Raw genomic sequence first — 12,505 nt, forward strand, 5'->3', positions numbered from 1 at the left:
GAAAGAGTACCCTACTTAAGCCCACGCCTCCACCCTATCCCCATAACCCAGTAACCCCACCTAACTATTTGGACATTAAGGGGCAATTTACCATGGCCAATCCACCTAACCTGCACATCTTTGGACTGTGGGAGGAAACCGGAGGAAATCCACACATACACGGGGAGGAAGTGCAAACTCCACACAGACAGTCACCCGAGGCTGGAATTAAACCCAGGTCCCTGGAGCTGTGAGGCAGCAGTGCTAACCACTGTGCCACCAGATTGAGCGCCAGTATATCCATCTGCTGAGCAAACACTTACAGCCCTTTTATTATTTATCTTAATAATAAACTCTGTGGAGACCAAGACACAAAGTTGAAAAGAGTAGGAAAGGTGACTTCATAAATCAAGAAGTTGTGTGAACTTTTCTAAAGCTATTGGTTGCAGGAGGGATAAAAGGCTCGAGAAAATAAGGAATTTCAGAGTTGAAACCTTTCTCCTTTTTAAGGATTTTTTTGTGTCTAAAGTTGATATGATTGTATTATTTAGATGGACTATTTCAATGGTGCAGGTTAATTAATATTTAATTTCCAGCTTTTATAAGGTTTGTGACTTTGCTTTACCTGGGTACAATTCCAGGTCAAGAGGATTGTTGACCGTTTTCCAGGCTTACCCATTGTTACTTAGCAAACCATCACATTGATGGGGCCTCCTCATTTTCCCTCCCACCCTCTGAGGAAATGCCTGGCTTCACTCAGGCTCTTCCCATGGCAACCTACCTCTCCAAAATCCCCCAAAAATCACTTTGGCACACCAATCATTTTGGCAGAGTTTGCCTTCCTGCCTTTTACTACAATTTAAGATAGAAATATTTAGGAGACAACTTACTCCGGCCATGTTTGTGCTTGCAGCCTCCCAGTAAAGGGCTGTCTACTATCTTGGGGAAGAGTAACCTCCAGTTTGCAGGAATGAACATCATCATGAGCATCTCTACAAACAGCCTCAACTTGATGATCCCACACTCCAAGCAGGTAAGAGTTTCTCATGAACTGGGATATCTTATGAGATGATTTTAACCCTTGGCGATGAAGTAAACTGCATGGTATTGGTCATGTGTCTTCAGTGGGCAGTCGGCCCTGTTGAAATCTCAGGAGTCACTTGCATAAAATTGGTGACTACCCATGCCATTTTACAAAGGGGGTTGACCACCTCGCAAAAGCACTGGAATAATGAAGCCCACACCATGCCACTCTTGTCAGTGAGTGTGAGCCAATCTGGCAAAAGTTTTGCCAAGAAAGAATTTTGTCCTGATATTCACCGTTGACGGCATGCTAGCTCTATGATGGCAATTTGTCTGAAACAGGCTCTGTATCAAATTCCTCTTCCCTGGTTTGGATTGCTTCAGTTGAATTCTTAAAATAGCCAGAATACTGAGCATGATACTGAGTTGGTTGCATGGTAACTTAAAACCTCTGTCTCAAGCTTGCCATTATTTCTGTTTTCACTTAGAGGCCTATTTAATTATGGTGTGTACATGCCAAGCTAATTGGCACCTATTGAAAATATTGTTTACAGTTCCGCAATTTTGTACTGATCAACGCACAGCAAAGAAAAAGGATGCAGAACAGAAAGCCAAACATTTCTCCTGTTTGTTACAGTCACTTGGCAAAAAAAGTGAAATATGTCCGAGATTGGGACTTAATTAGCTCACAATTGGATTGCCTCACTGGCATGCAGCGAAGTCCAATTTGTTGTATAGTTAGAACTATTGTATAGTTAGAAATCAGCCCCATTTTTTCCAACAACACTATAAAAGAAACATCTTCTTTACAACAAGCCCCCTTCTTCTTCCTCTTGTCTTTTAAATCAAAACAGCACGGTAGCATTGTGGATAGCACAATTGCTTCACAGCTCCTGGGTCCCAGGTTCGATTCCGGCTTGGGTCACTGTCTGTGCGGAGTCTGCACATCCTCCCCGTGTCTCCGTGGGTTTCCTCCGGGTACTCCGGTTTCCTCCCACAGTCCAAAGATGTGCAGGTTAGGTGGATTGGCCATGATAAATTGCCCTTAGTGTCCAAAATTGCCCTTAGTGTTGGGTGGGGTTACTGGGTTATGGGGATAGGGTGGAGGTGTTGACCTTGGGTAGGGTGCTCTTTCCGGGAGCCGGTGCAGACTCGATGGGCTGAGTGGCCTCCTTCTGCACTGTAAATTCTATGAAAAACAGGAAGCGTTAGATTTTTCTAGGTCTGTCCTGGAACTGACCCTTTTCCGTGAATGTGGGGAGTAGTCTTGGCTTCCTGGGGTCAATGCGTAACCGGGGGTTTAAGACTCTGGCTTCCTGCCCGTTAATCAAATGGAAATAACCACCGTGGCGGGTTGCACGCTGAGGCCGCAGAGGGGGGATCAGAGCTTCTCAACGGGAACCCCTATTCCCCTCGACGCTCCATTCTGCGCCCAACTGGGAATCCCGATAGCGGCGTTGGGCAATGGAGAATCTACCCCAATGTTTACAGTACAGAACTTATTCATCCATCAAAGAATACAAAGAACCTGAAACAAGCTTTGCTTACCGTGGCTGGTTATGATGCATGAGGTGACTGTTATGTAAGACAAGCAGATGAGTCATTCTTCACTTTGTAACTCATTACTTGTGCCAGCATTTACGTTGGTTGTACATGTCAAGACAGAATGCAAAATGCCTCAAAGAAAAGGCAAAAGAAAAAAGTGAGATAAAAGATGTCTATAAATTAGATCTGTGGTGGGTTGGATGACCTACAAGCTGCCTAACTTTTGATATAAAACATTCATCTTCGCAAAGCTTTGAAAAGGCATTGAAAGAAGAGAAGAATATGCTAATATCTGTGGTTCTGAAAGAATGAAGAAAAAGGCAGGAGGATTTGGGGAAATTTGGGAATAAGGGGGAAATAAGCTACAGGTGCAAGAGGTCTGAAATTAAACAGGAAAATGATTGAAGCACACAGCCCTCAGAGGAGGACAAAGACATCGACCCAGATTGAACGGCCTCGTCGTGACGAGGCCCTTAAATCTCTGGGATTTTCAACGCTCGGGGCGCCTCGTGGTGAGACCTACCAGATTTTGCAAGATGTTGCGATCTGGCCTTATGAGATGGGATGAGGGGGGAAGGGCTTGAGGGCCCCTTAACAGGTAAGTTGGGTGTTTGGGGTGGGGTCCGGAGGTCATCATGGGAAGGCGGAGGGGGGTCCGGAGATCGGGGTGGCATTTAAAAATTGAAGGGGTGTCCCTCGCCGAGGCCAAAGAAACAAGTCCCATTTGATAGTGTTTTGTTTTATCGACGCTGCAGGCGCTGAGAAACAGCCCGCTAAACACGCCCAAAACAGGACTCCGCCGTTAAATCGTGCGCCGACCCTGGTGTAATTCAATGAAGGATGATACCCAAAACGTTAACATACTTACACAAATGAAATAAAAATTTAGATCAGGACGTGCAAAGTGCCCAGGAGAAAGACCAGACCCAATTCTTATTCACTCAAACCCCAATTCACTTAGAGTTAAAATAGGGCCCATTGTTTCTGAAACATTCCTGGGTTCCATCTTTCTTTGAATGCACCCAATTTACTCCTCCCAAAGTTTGGGAATGCTAAAACTTTCAGGTGCTCCAGTTTACACTCTCCCTATGATTCCCTTCAATTTTTCTAACCTCCCATCATTGCTACTGAAGTGAAACTCTGGTAGCTCCTCCTCTCTGCTGAAGGAACCAGGGGCGGGATTCTCTGATAATGGGGCTAAGTGTTGATGCCGTCGTAAACGCCGGAGCGTTTTACGATGGCTTCATCTGGCCGCTAGGAGCAGCGATCCTGCACCGCACAGGGGGCCAGCATGGCACTGGAGTGCTTTACGCAGCTCCAGCTGCCGATGTGGGCACCAGCATGGACGGCGCAGGTCCGCGCACGTGCATGGGTTGCCGTCTCCACGCTGGCCCCCGAGCAACATGGCAGAGCCCTACAGGGACCCGGCGCGGAGGAACATAGGCCCCTCTCCGGAATTAGCCCGCCCGCCGATCGGTAGCCCCCAATCGCCGGCCTGCCCACTGTTGAGGCCCCCCCTGGAGTCGGATCCCCCCCCCCCGTTTGCTGATATGCTGACAAAATGCTAAGCTTAAAACAAAATCTTTTTTCTATCACTAGCTTGAATGTGCAGGTTCTGTTTAGGTGTCATTTTAACTGGAAAATACATCTCAGAAATCCAGTTCTAGATAAGCAAGTGCTTTTCTTTTACAGATCATTGCCAACCACCACATGCAGTCAATCTCATTTGCCTCTGGAGGAGATCCAGTGAGTACATCATCTCATATCAGATTTTGATGCATCATTACATTTGCAGAAGGAGATGTATGTCTTGAATTAGATGTTGGGAATGGAATATTGTGATTAATGAATGCAAATAGATATTATGTACAAGTTAATTGGAATTGGACCTCTTTCCATCCTACCTTGCCATTTGATGGAGTGAGTGGACAACATTTTGTATGTTCATAGCTCGGAAGAAGTCACGCGGACTTCTGTTTTCCTCTCCACAGATATTGCCAGACCTGCTGAGTTTTTCCAGCATTTTCTGTTTTTATTTCCGATTTTCAGCATCTGCAGCATTTTGCTTTTATTAACTTGTGTATTGCTACCTTCCCCTGCCACCCCATCTACCTGCCTGATCCATCTCTTAGACTTCATGGTACAGTAACTAACATGAGGCGGTCATGATCATATCTATCCCTACAATCAAACTAGAGCCAGATATAGTCCATCAGATTAGTGAGCCAACTTTCTAATTCTTAATGTAGAATATTTCAGAATTATTTTCTTTAAACACTGTCCCCCTCCATGACAAATTGGATTACATGAAAATATTGTCAATTATATATATTTTTTAAAATCACACTGCTTAGCCGGTCGTGTTCAAAAATAAACATAGTTGGCAGTACATCTAATGTTGCAGAATAACAAAATTGTTTCTGATATTTGGAAATGTGCGAAAGACGCACAGGAGTCTGAATTATGGGTGGTGGTTAGATTGCTGTCATTAACTTCATGAAACAACCACTCATAAATACCAGTTGAATAAATTGGCAGAATTTCTACTGATTACACCTTTTTCATGAAATCTATTGTTCCATGTACCTGCAATCATATTTATTTTGTACATTGCAGGCTGTACATCAGAATTGTACTGCATGTAAAATATAAATGAGAAATGTCTCCAAAAATATGTTGCCCCTCTGTTATATTGTTTGATTATGCCAATATGATTTGGGAACTATAAGTTCGTGCGAATGTATCCAGAGTGTCCATATCACTCAATACTGCAATATCATCTGTGTATCAAACTAACAAAGTATCTGGACATGGAAAATGAGATGATCTAAGAGACACATTCGATGAAGTTCCATCAATTGAATCTTAAAGGGTGATTACCTTCAATTTCTGTGAACCACAAGATGTAACATCCTCCGTTTTGTGTTTTCGGACTTTGTAAGCAGGGCAGAGGATTTTATTGTACTCTAACTGTAAATGAATGGCTTTTATTGCCTGTCCTTAATTGGCCTTGAGTGTGTGGTGGGGAGTTGCTGCCTTGAACAGCTGCAGCCCTGAGGTGTGGGTACACCCACAGTGCTACTATGCCAGGAGTTACAGGACTTTGACCCAGTGACGGTGAAGAAATAGCGATTGTTGTTCCAAATCAGGATGGTGGATGATTTGGAGGGAACCTGCAGGTGGTGATGTTTCCATGGGACTGCTGACTTCCAGGTGGAAGAGATTGCAGGTTTGAAAGGTGCTGTCAAAGGAGCCTTGACGAGTTGCTGATGATATTTCCCAAGTAAGATTTTGAAGAATCTCCTAGCTCTGGTCTGGTTAGCATTCTGCAGTTAAACTCTCCCAATTTGAAAGAGTTTTCTTTAACGACATTCGTCAAGTTTCTTAATGGTCCCATTATCAAGACCTGGGATGATATACTATTGACATTCTATTTGGGAATTGGAGAGGGGGTTAGCCCACTTTATAAGTTCTCTTCAACAGGCTTCTCACTGGCTGAGGGTATATTTACTTAGTGATACTCACAGCACAGGTTTTCTGGTGCAGTGCATTGGCTGGTTTGCATTATTAGAAAATGTGAAATTAATCACAAATTGTGCTCTGGTAACATCCATCTGTCATCAATCTCGCCAATGAGCATACCCGGGCCCGTGGCCACGCATGCCCCCTGGACACACCCTGGTCACCCCCCACCAGTCTAGGGGCCCTCGCCGAAGCCGCCCCAGCCAGCAGTACAGCTCCTGCCCGACTGTGGTGGCGCTAGATACAGTCCGCAGCGGTCTTACCGGGTTCCCGACCGCTGAGACCCACGTTTCAGAAACGGTGGGCGGGATTCTTCGAGCCTCCACGCCAAAATCTTGATCGGCGCAGGGGCAGAGAATGGGTGTTGACGCCGAAATTCGGTGTGACTGATTTGGTTCTGGTCGCCTCATTTTAGGAAGGATGTGGAAGCTTTGGAAAAGGTGCAAAGGAGATTTACCAGGATGTTGCCTGGAATGGAGAGTAGGTCTTACAAGGAAAGGTTGAGGGTCTTTTCTCATTGGAACAGAGAAGGATGAGGGGTGACTTGATAGAGGTTTATAAGATGATCAGGGGAATAGATAGAGTAGACAGTCAGAGACTTTTTCCCCGGGTGGAACAAACCATTACAAGGGGACATAAATTTTTATTTTTTTAAATTTAGAGTACCCAATTATTTTTTCCAATTAAGGGGCAATTTAGCATGACCAATTCACCTAACCTGTACATCTTTGGGTTGTGGGGGCGAAACCCGCGCAGACACAGGGAGAATGTGCAAACCCCACACAGACAGTGACCCAGGGCCGGGATTCGAACCCGGGTCCTTAGCGCCGTAGGCAGCAATGCTAACCACTGTGCCACCGTGCTGCCCTAGGGGACATAAATTTAATGTGAATGGTGGAAGATATAGGGGGGATGTCAGAGGTAGGTTCTTTACCCAGAGAGTAGTGGGGGCATGGAATGCATTGCGCGTGGAAGTAGTTGAGTCAGAAACATTAGGAACCTTCAAGCGGCTATTGGATAGGTACATGGATTACGGTAGAATTATGGGGTGTAGATTAATTTGTTCATGGGCCGAAGGGCCTGTTTTGTGCTGTGTTTTCTATGTTCTATGCTCTGCTAAACAAATGCTAAGGTACCCTCTGCCATCCTGGCTACAACAACGGCTTGTTCCTCTATACAACACCTCTAACAGAATAAAACATCCCAATGCACTTCACAGGAGTTTCATTGGGCAAACCTATAAATGGTAGATTGCTTATTGTATGCAGAGACTGTCACTGTCTATTCAAATGTCTATGGGTGAGATTTGACCATTGCCTTTTGGGAGATATTTTGCAAGATGGGTTGGGCTCTAGCGTTCTATTGAAAACATATCCAAAATTGAAGAGGAGAGTTGGGTGCTTAGCTTGGACACCTGAACTTACTCCTTGGCGAGGATGTCTGTTGATTCTGGTTGGGATCGAGTGGAGGATAAAATGCTAGCTGAGGAGGTGAATCCTTCCCATATCATATTACAATACAGCAGGTCATCGAAGCAGCAGTAATAATGGTATCCATCAAGATGTTTGATAGACAGATGAGCCCACTCACCCAGTAACTGTAACTTAAGAATTTAGATATTAAGGTAAATTTTAAATATTATCCAGGGACAGTATATAAGATGGGAATGAATTTGAAAAATAAAAACAACCCAAAGCGGATTTCAGTTTCCAAAGTTACTGTAGTGGGAATAGTAATCATTACAGTTAGATTGATATAGATATCTTGACTGGCAAATTAAGAGATTTTATTAAAGCAATTCAAGCTCGCTTTAAGGAACATTTTGTTCTCGTATTTTTACCTTGACTTACTGTATTGACACGAAAAGATAGAAAGAAAATGAGGGAAAAAAACATTGAACATCACCAAGGACGTGCCAGAACCACATTGCTGATTTACTGAGGCATCTGAGTTCTGAACCAACACTTCTGGCCCCAAGTGCCACTTCTTTCATGATTCATTGTTGATTTGTCAGTGATTATCTCTACTTGCACTGCAGACATGGATATTTATTTCCTGTCAATTGACTAATATTACTTCACTTGTTAGTCATTGTTTTTAATTGCAAATGGCTCGAATTAATTTTAGAAGCTTTCAAAAGCAGTGGCTTTCTGATTATCTGATGGGCGCTTCTGTGATTTGTGGAGCATTTGTTTGTCAGTGGAGTCTTGTTTATTTTTAATTTTATTACCTCACTTTATATTGGTGGGGCCGACAGCCGCAAAGATAAAGGCATACAAATTGCAGTCACTTATTTACCAGCACGCAGGAATCCTTGAATATTTCTTTAAGGGTGATTCTGAAAACGAGATAAAAATGGAAAAAGCTAGAAACGTTTAGCAGGTCAGTCAGCATCTGAAAGAGGATTGAATTAATAAATTGGGCCAGGTCCTTCATCAGAATTGGCATGGTCAGTAGAACCCCACACTGTTCTGTCAGTAATGTTCCCTCTACTTCTACATTTAGTGCGGCCTGTATGGTGCGCTGTGCGGTACGTTGCAGATTGCTGCACAGCCATGCACCCACGCAATGTAGCGACAAATTGCCTGCCAGACCATGCCAAATCTGTTAGAGGCTCCCATGTGAAACATCAGGCATTGGCAGGTCTGCTGTATATTTCCAGTACTTGTGCTTTTATTTCAGATTTCAAGCAGATGTGGTCTTTTTTTTATCTGTAAGGGATTTGTGTTACTGTGTATATAGAGCCCCCTCTGATTCCTCTATGCCCAAACTCTCTGCTCCATTACCAGTGTGGAAGTACATTCAGCTTCTGTGTTTTAACATTACATTTCAGATGCGTTATTACAATGATGCTGAACTCATGCTTGTTACAAGCGTTAACCATAAATCTCTCTATTTTAGGACACAACTGATTATGTTGCTTATGTTGCCAAAGACCCGGTAAATCAAAGAGGTACGTAACAGCTCTTGGGATTGTCAGCAGTGTCTTTTGCACATTGCGTTCCAACAAATCTAATGATGCTCATTATGGCCATTACGCTGTATTAGTATCCTTGAAGTATAGGCTGTCTAATTTTGCAATTTTAAAACATGATGCAGTTTGCCTTTTTTCTCCAAGGGGTATGGGGGAACAAAATACATCACTAGAATCATTAGAAAGACAGACTATAAATTGAATGCTATGATTATGTGAAATAATGAGCTGCCCACAACATTGATCATTGTGAATATGTGCAACTCTAATTTATTGCTTAACTATTTCATAAAATGTTCAATTATCTATTATACCAAATAAAGAATTAGCAATGAACTAAATATTAATACTTTATTCCTGACTTGACGACTTGATGCATTTTAGGAATAATTGAACAATAATGTAAAATGCAATCATTTCACGGTGAGTTTATTTAAAAGAAGTGTAGAATTCATGTGAGTTTCAATCATTTGACAAGCAAAATCCAACCCATTTTGCATTTTGTTTTCCAGCCTGCCACATTCTGGAGTGCTCTGATGATTTGGCTCAAGATGTTATAAATACCATAGGAAAAGCATTTGAACTTCGCTTCAAACAATACTTGAAGAGTTCACCTGTAGTTATTACACCTAATGAAAGGTCAATGCAATTTAAAGTCCTACTTAATACATATATTCAGGTGTTGCGATCTTTGGCCAAGAATGTCCAAATCAGTGATAAGCAAAACAAACTAAGAATTTGCAAAGAATTGGCCGATGGCAGTCCAGAAGTGGGAAGATATGATGAAGTGGTTTGCAAATGCTGCTATCATATTTTTGCTGCTTCTCTTGCGTTGCAGAAGACCAGGCCTTGCAATATGGAATGTGGAAAGTGAAGAAGATCAGAACCATGGGTACTATAATGAAGTCCAAACTAATCCAGCAGCCCAAGGATGCCCGCAGAGTGTAAAAGTAGAAGAGGACTCTGCAGTCTACAGTAATGATAGCCAATTGAAAAAGGATGGAGACTTTCCACAGGTTAGAGTTTTTTGCTAATATGCCGATGTCAGAAATATCTGCAGCGGAATTCTCCGTCGGCGGGATCGTCCACTCCGCCCGCAGCGCACCCACACCCGTGGGTTTCCCCAACACCTGGGGTGGCCGCAATGGGAAATATCTTGGGCTGGCTGCTGGAATGGAGGATCCCGCTGCTGGTGAGGGAGTGCCGCACAAGAAAACCCGGCTGGCAGACCGGAGAATTCCGCCCCACGAGTCTGAGATTCGTTCCATGAGATTTTGTATTTAATTTAACTGTCTTCCTGAGACATACTTTTTGTCCCAACTCCCCGGTTTCTGGACTTCCTTTTTATTCTTTTGAAGCTGTTACTGGTCAAGTGCAAAAATGCAACTTGCAGGATTAAAATTATAGTCCCAGGGCAGGACTCCCATCTGCCCCTCTGAACCAGGACCTTATATATAACCAACCGGAACAGTAATCCATTTTTCTGGATTGGGATAATTTCATGTGTGGGAAGGAACATTGCCGTCAAGAAGGGCCCACTCAGCATTCTGTCCAAGGTGCAGCAAAACATTGAAGAAAGTGTCTCGTTGAAGGTATCAACCAACATATGGGCCTTCAGTGGGCAAATACTGGGGGAGAGCTGAGGGTGAGGAGGCAAGACTCACCTTTCAAAAATCATTAAAAGTCCATCCTCTTGACTGTGGATTCAGTTACTCCTATCTTCTTGCATCATTTTGAGTTTCCTGCTTCACCTGTCATGTGACATCCTTGCCTGAGAGGGCACTGAATCTGACTGAAGTATTGTTATATATTCAGCCCTTTTATACATTACGCTTGTGTTGAAACAATTTCCCTTGACGCTGAATACATTGTTTTACAGACTGCGAGCCCGTCGTCCATCACCATTTACGAAAATTATTCAGATCCGCACAAACAAACCTTCATTATGGCAGGTATGTCATGTACCTCTCCATTAAAGTTTGGTCTACGTTGCTTTCAGAGGGTGGAATCTTGTGGAGCTGAAGGGGTTCTCGGCCCTGGTTCTCTTTTCGAGAAGGCTCATTGTACCTTGTGCCAGTCAGGCATTTAACAGGCCGGCTGTGGGCTTCCTCTGGAATTAAGGACCCTGGGGCTGGAAGTCTCACCTGCTGAGGGCTGCGAGCCAATCGGAGGCCAGCAGCCCTTTCATACTCAGCAGTGAAACCGGGGAGGCAGTGGCTTCTGCCCACTCACCAAAGGCCTCAGATTGGAGAGTAACTTCAACACACTTTAGAGATGGTAGGTGGGGGTGGCAGAGGAGTGGTGTCAGCAGGAAGTGTAGGGCGTGGCTCTCAGCAGCCCCCCCCCTTCCCAACGCCTGGTCCCTGGATTAGGCACGACGAAAATTGATGGAATTAAAATTCAGTGAATAAATCTGGAATTGAAAGCATGCTGTAATGGTGTCCATGACCGTGATTGTCATAAACACCCGCCTGGTTCACTAATGTTCTTTAGGGAAGGAAATCTACTGTCCTCATGTTACAATCCCAGCTGATGTTACTGCTGGACATTCAGGTCCCAGATGCAATTTGGCTCAATAGATTGAAAGTTTTAGTTTATTTTTAGTTAATTATTAGAATTACGCTGGTTACCAAAATACTTCAATGTTCTCAGTAAGTACGCAGTCCATGTAAACCAGTAGGCGAATACAGTCAGACCCCACCACACTCTGAAACAAAGTGACTGATGCAGCCCAGCACAACTTCTGTGCATTTCTCATCAAATTCCCCCAGATGTTGTCACACTGGTCTCACTGGAACTCTAACTTTCAGACAAGAGTTTCCAAACCCCACTCTCAAAAAAACACACCTTGGGAATCTTCTTCCAAACAACAATTTCTCTCGGATGCCTTCACCAAGGATCTACTTCCAGGATTTCAATCTCTCCTTTCTGCATCCCTCTGCCTTGGTTTGCCATGTGCATTAAAGCTTCCACACAATCTCTCAGGCACCCAACCATGCCGACAGAACACTACTGCTTCATAGGCTGTGAAGTTGTCACCAAACTTTTGATGACCTCAGATGTTTGGCTTCTTACCTAGCTGGCTTTAAATCTGGTTCTTTCAGCTGTCTCTTTAATTCCCAGCACTTGCTCTGCATTTTACTTGAATTTTTTGGATCTTGTTCAACCTCCTGTTCTTTGTTTTTTTTTACGTTAACCACCTTCCTTGTCCCAACTCCCTGGTTTCTGGTCTTCGGGGGGAGGGGGGGGGGGGGGGGGCATTCGTGGCACCAGCCCTGGATCATGTGTACCCGTTCTGGAGGCAACCCCTGTCCCTGCCCATCTGCTCCACCGGTCACCTGTACCCCCACCGATTGCTGAGGCCTCTGGCTGCATGGCTGAAGGCTGTTGCTGATGGGGAATTGGCAAACGTGGTTAAGTGAGCAATTGACACATACCAAGTGGATTCCTGTGGGTGGGCAG

General features: G+C 44.0%; 1 protein-coding gene across 1 annotated transcript in view; it reads left to right on the forward strand.

The window, feature by feature from the left end:
* Positions 1 to 12,505, forward strand: part of LOC119974475 (SHC-transforming protein 1-like) — a 117,074-nt gene that overhangs the window by 89,837 nt on the left and 14,732 nt on the right. Inside the window, 6 exon segments of the mRNA XM_038813391.1 lie at positions 893 to 1,012; positions 4,240 to 4,293; positions 8,971 to 9,022; positions 9,556 to 9,682; positions 9,882 to 10,059; positions 10,923 to 10,995. Of these exon segments, the coding sequence (XP_038669319.1) occupies positions 893 to 1,012; positions 4,240 to 4,293; positions 8,971 to 9,022; positions 9,556 to 9,682; positions 9,882 to 10,059; positions 10,923 to 10,995 (604 nt within the window).

This window comes from Scyliorhinus canicula, chromosome 12 (assembly GCF_902713615.1).
Source record: "Scyliorhinus canicula chromosome 12, sScyCan1.1, whole genome shotgun sequence".
Lineage (NCBI taxonomy): Eukaryota > Metazoa > Chordata > Chondrichthyes > Carcharhiniformes > Scyliorhinidae > Scyliorhinus > Scyliorhinus canicula.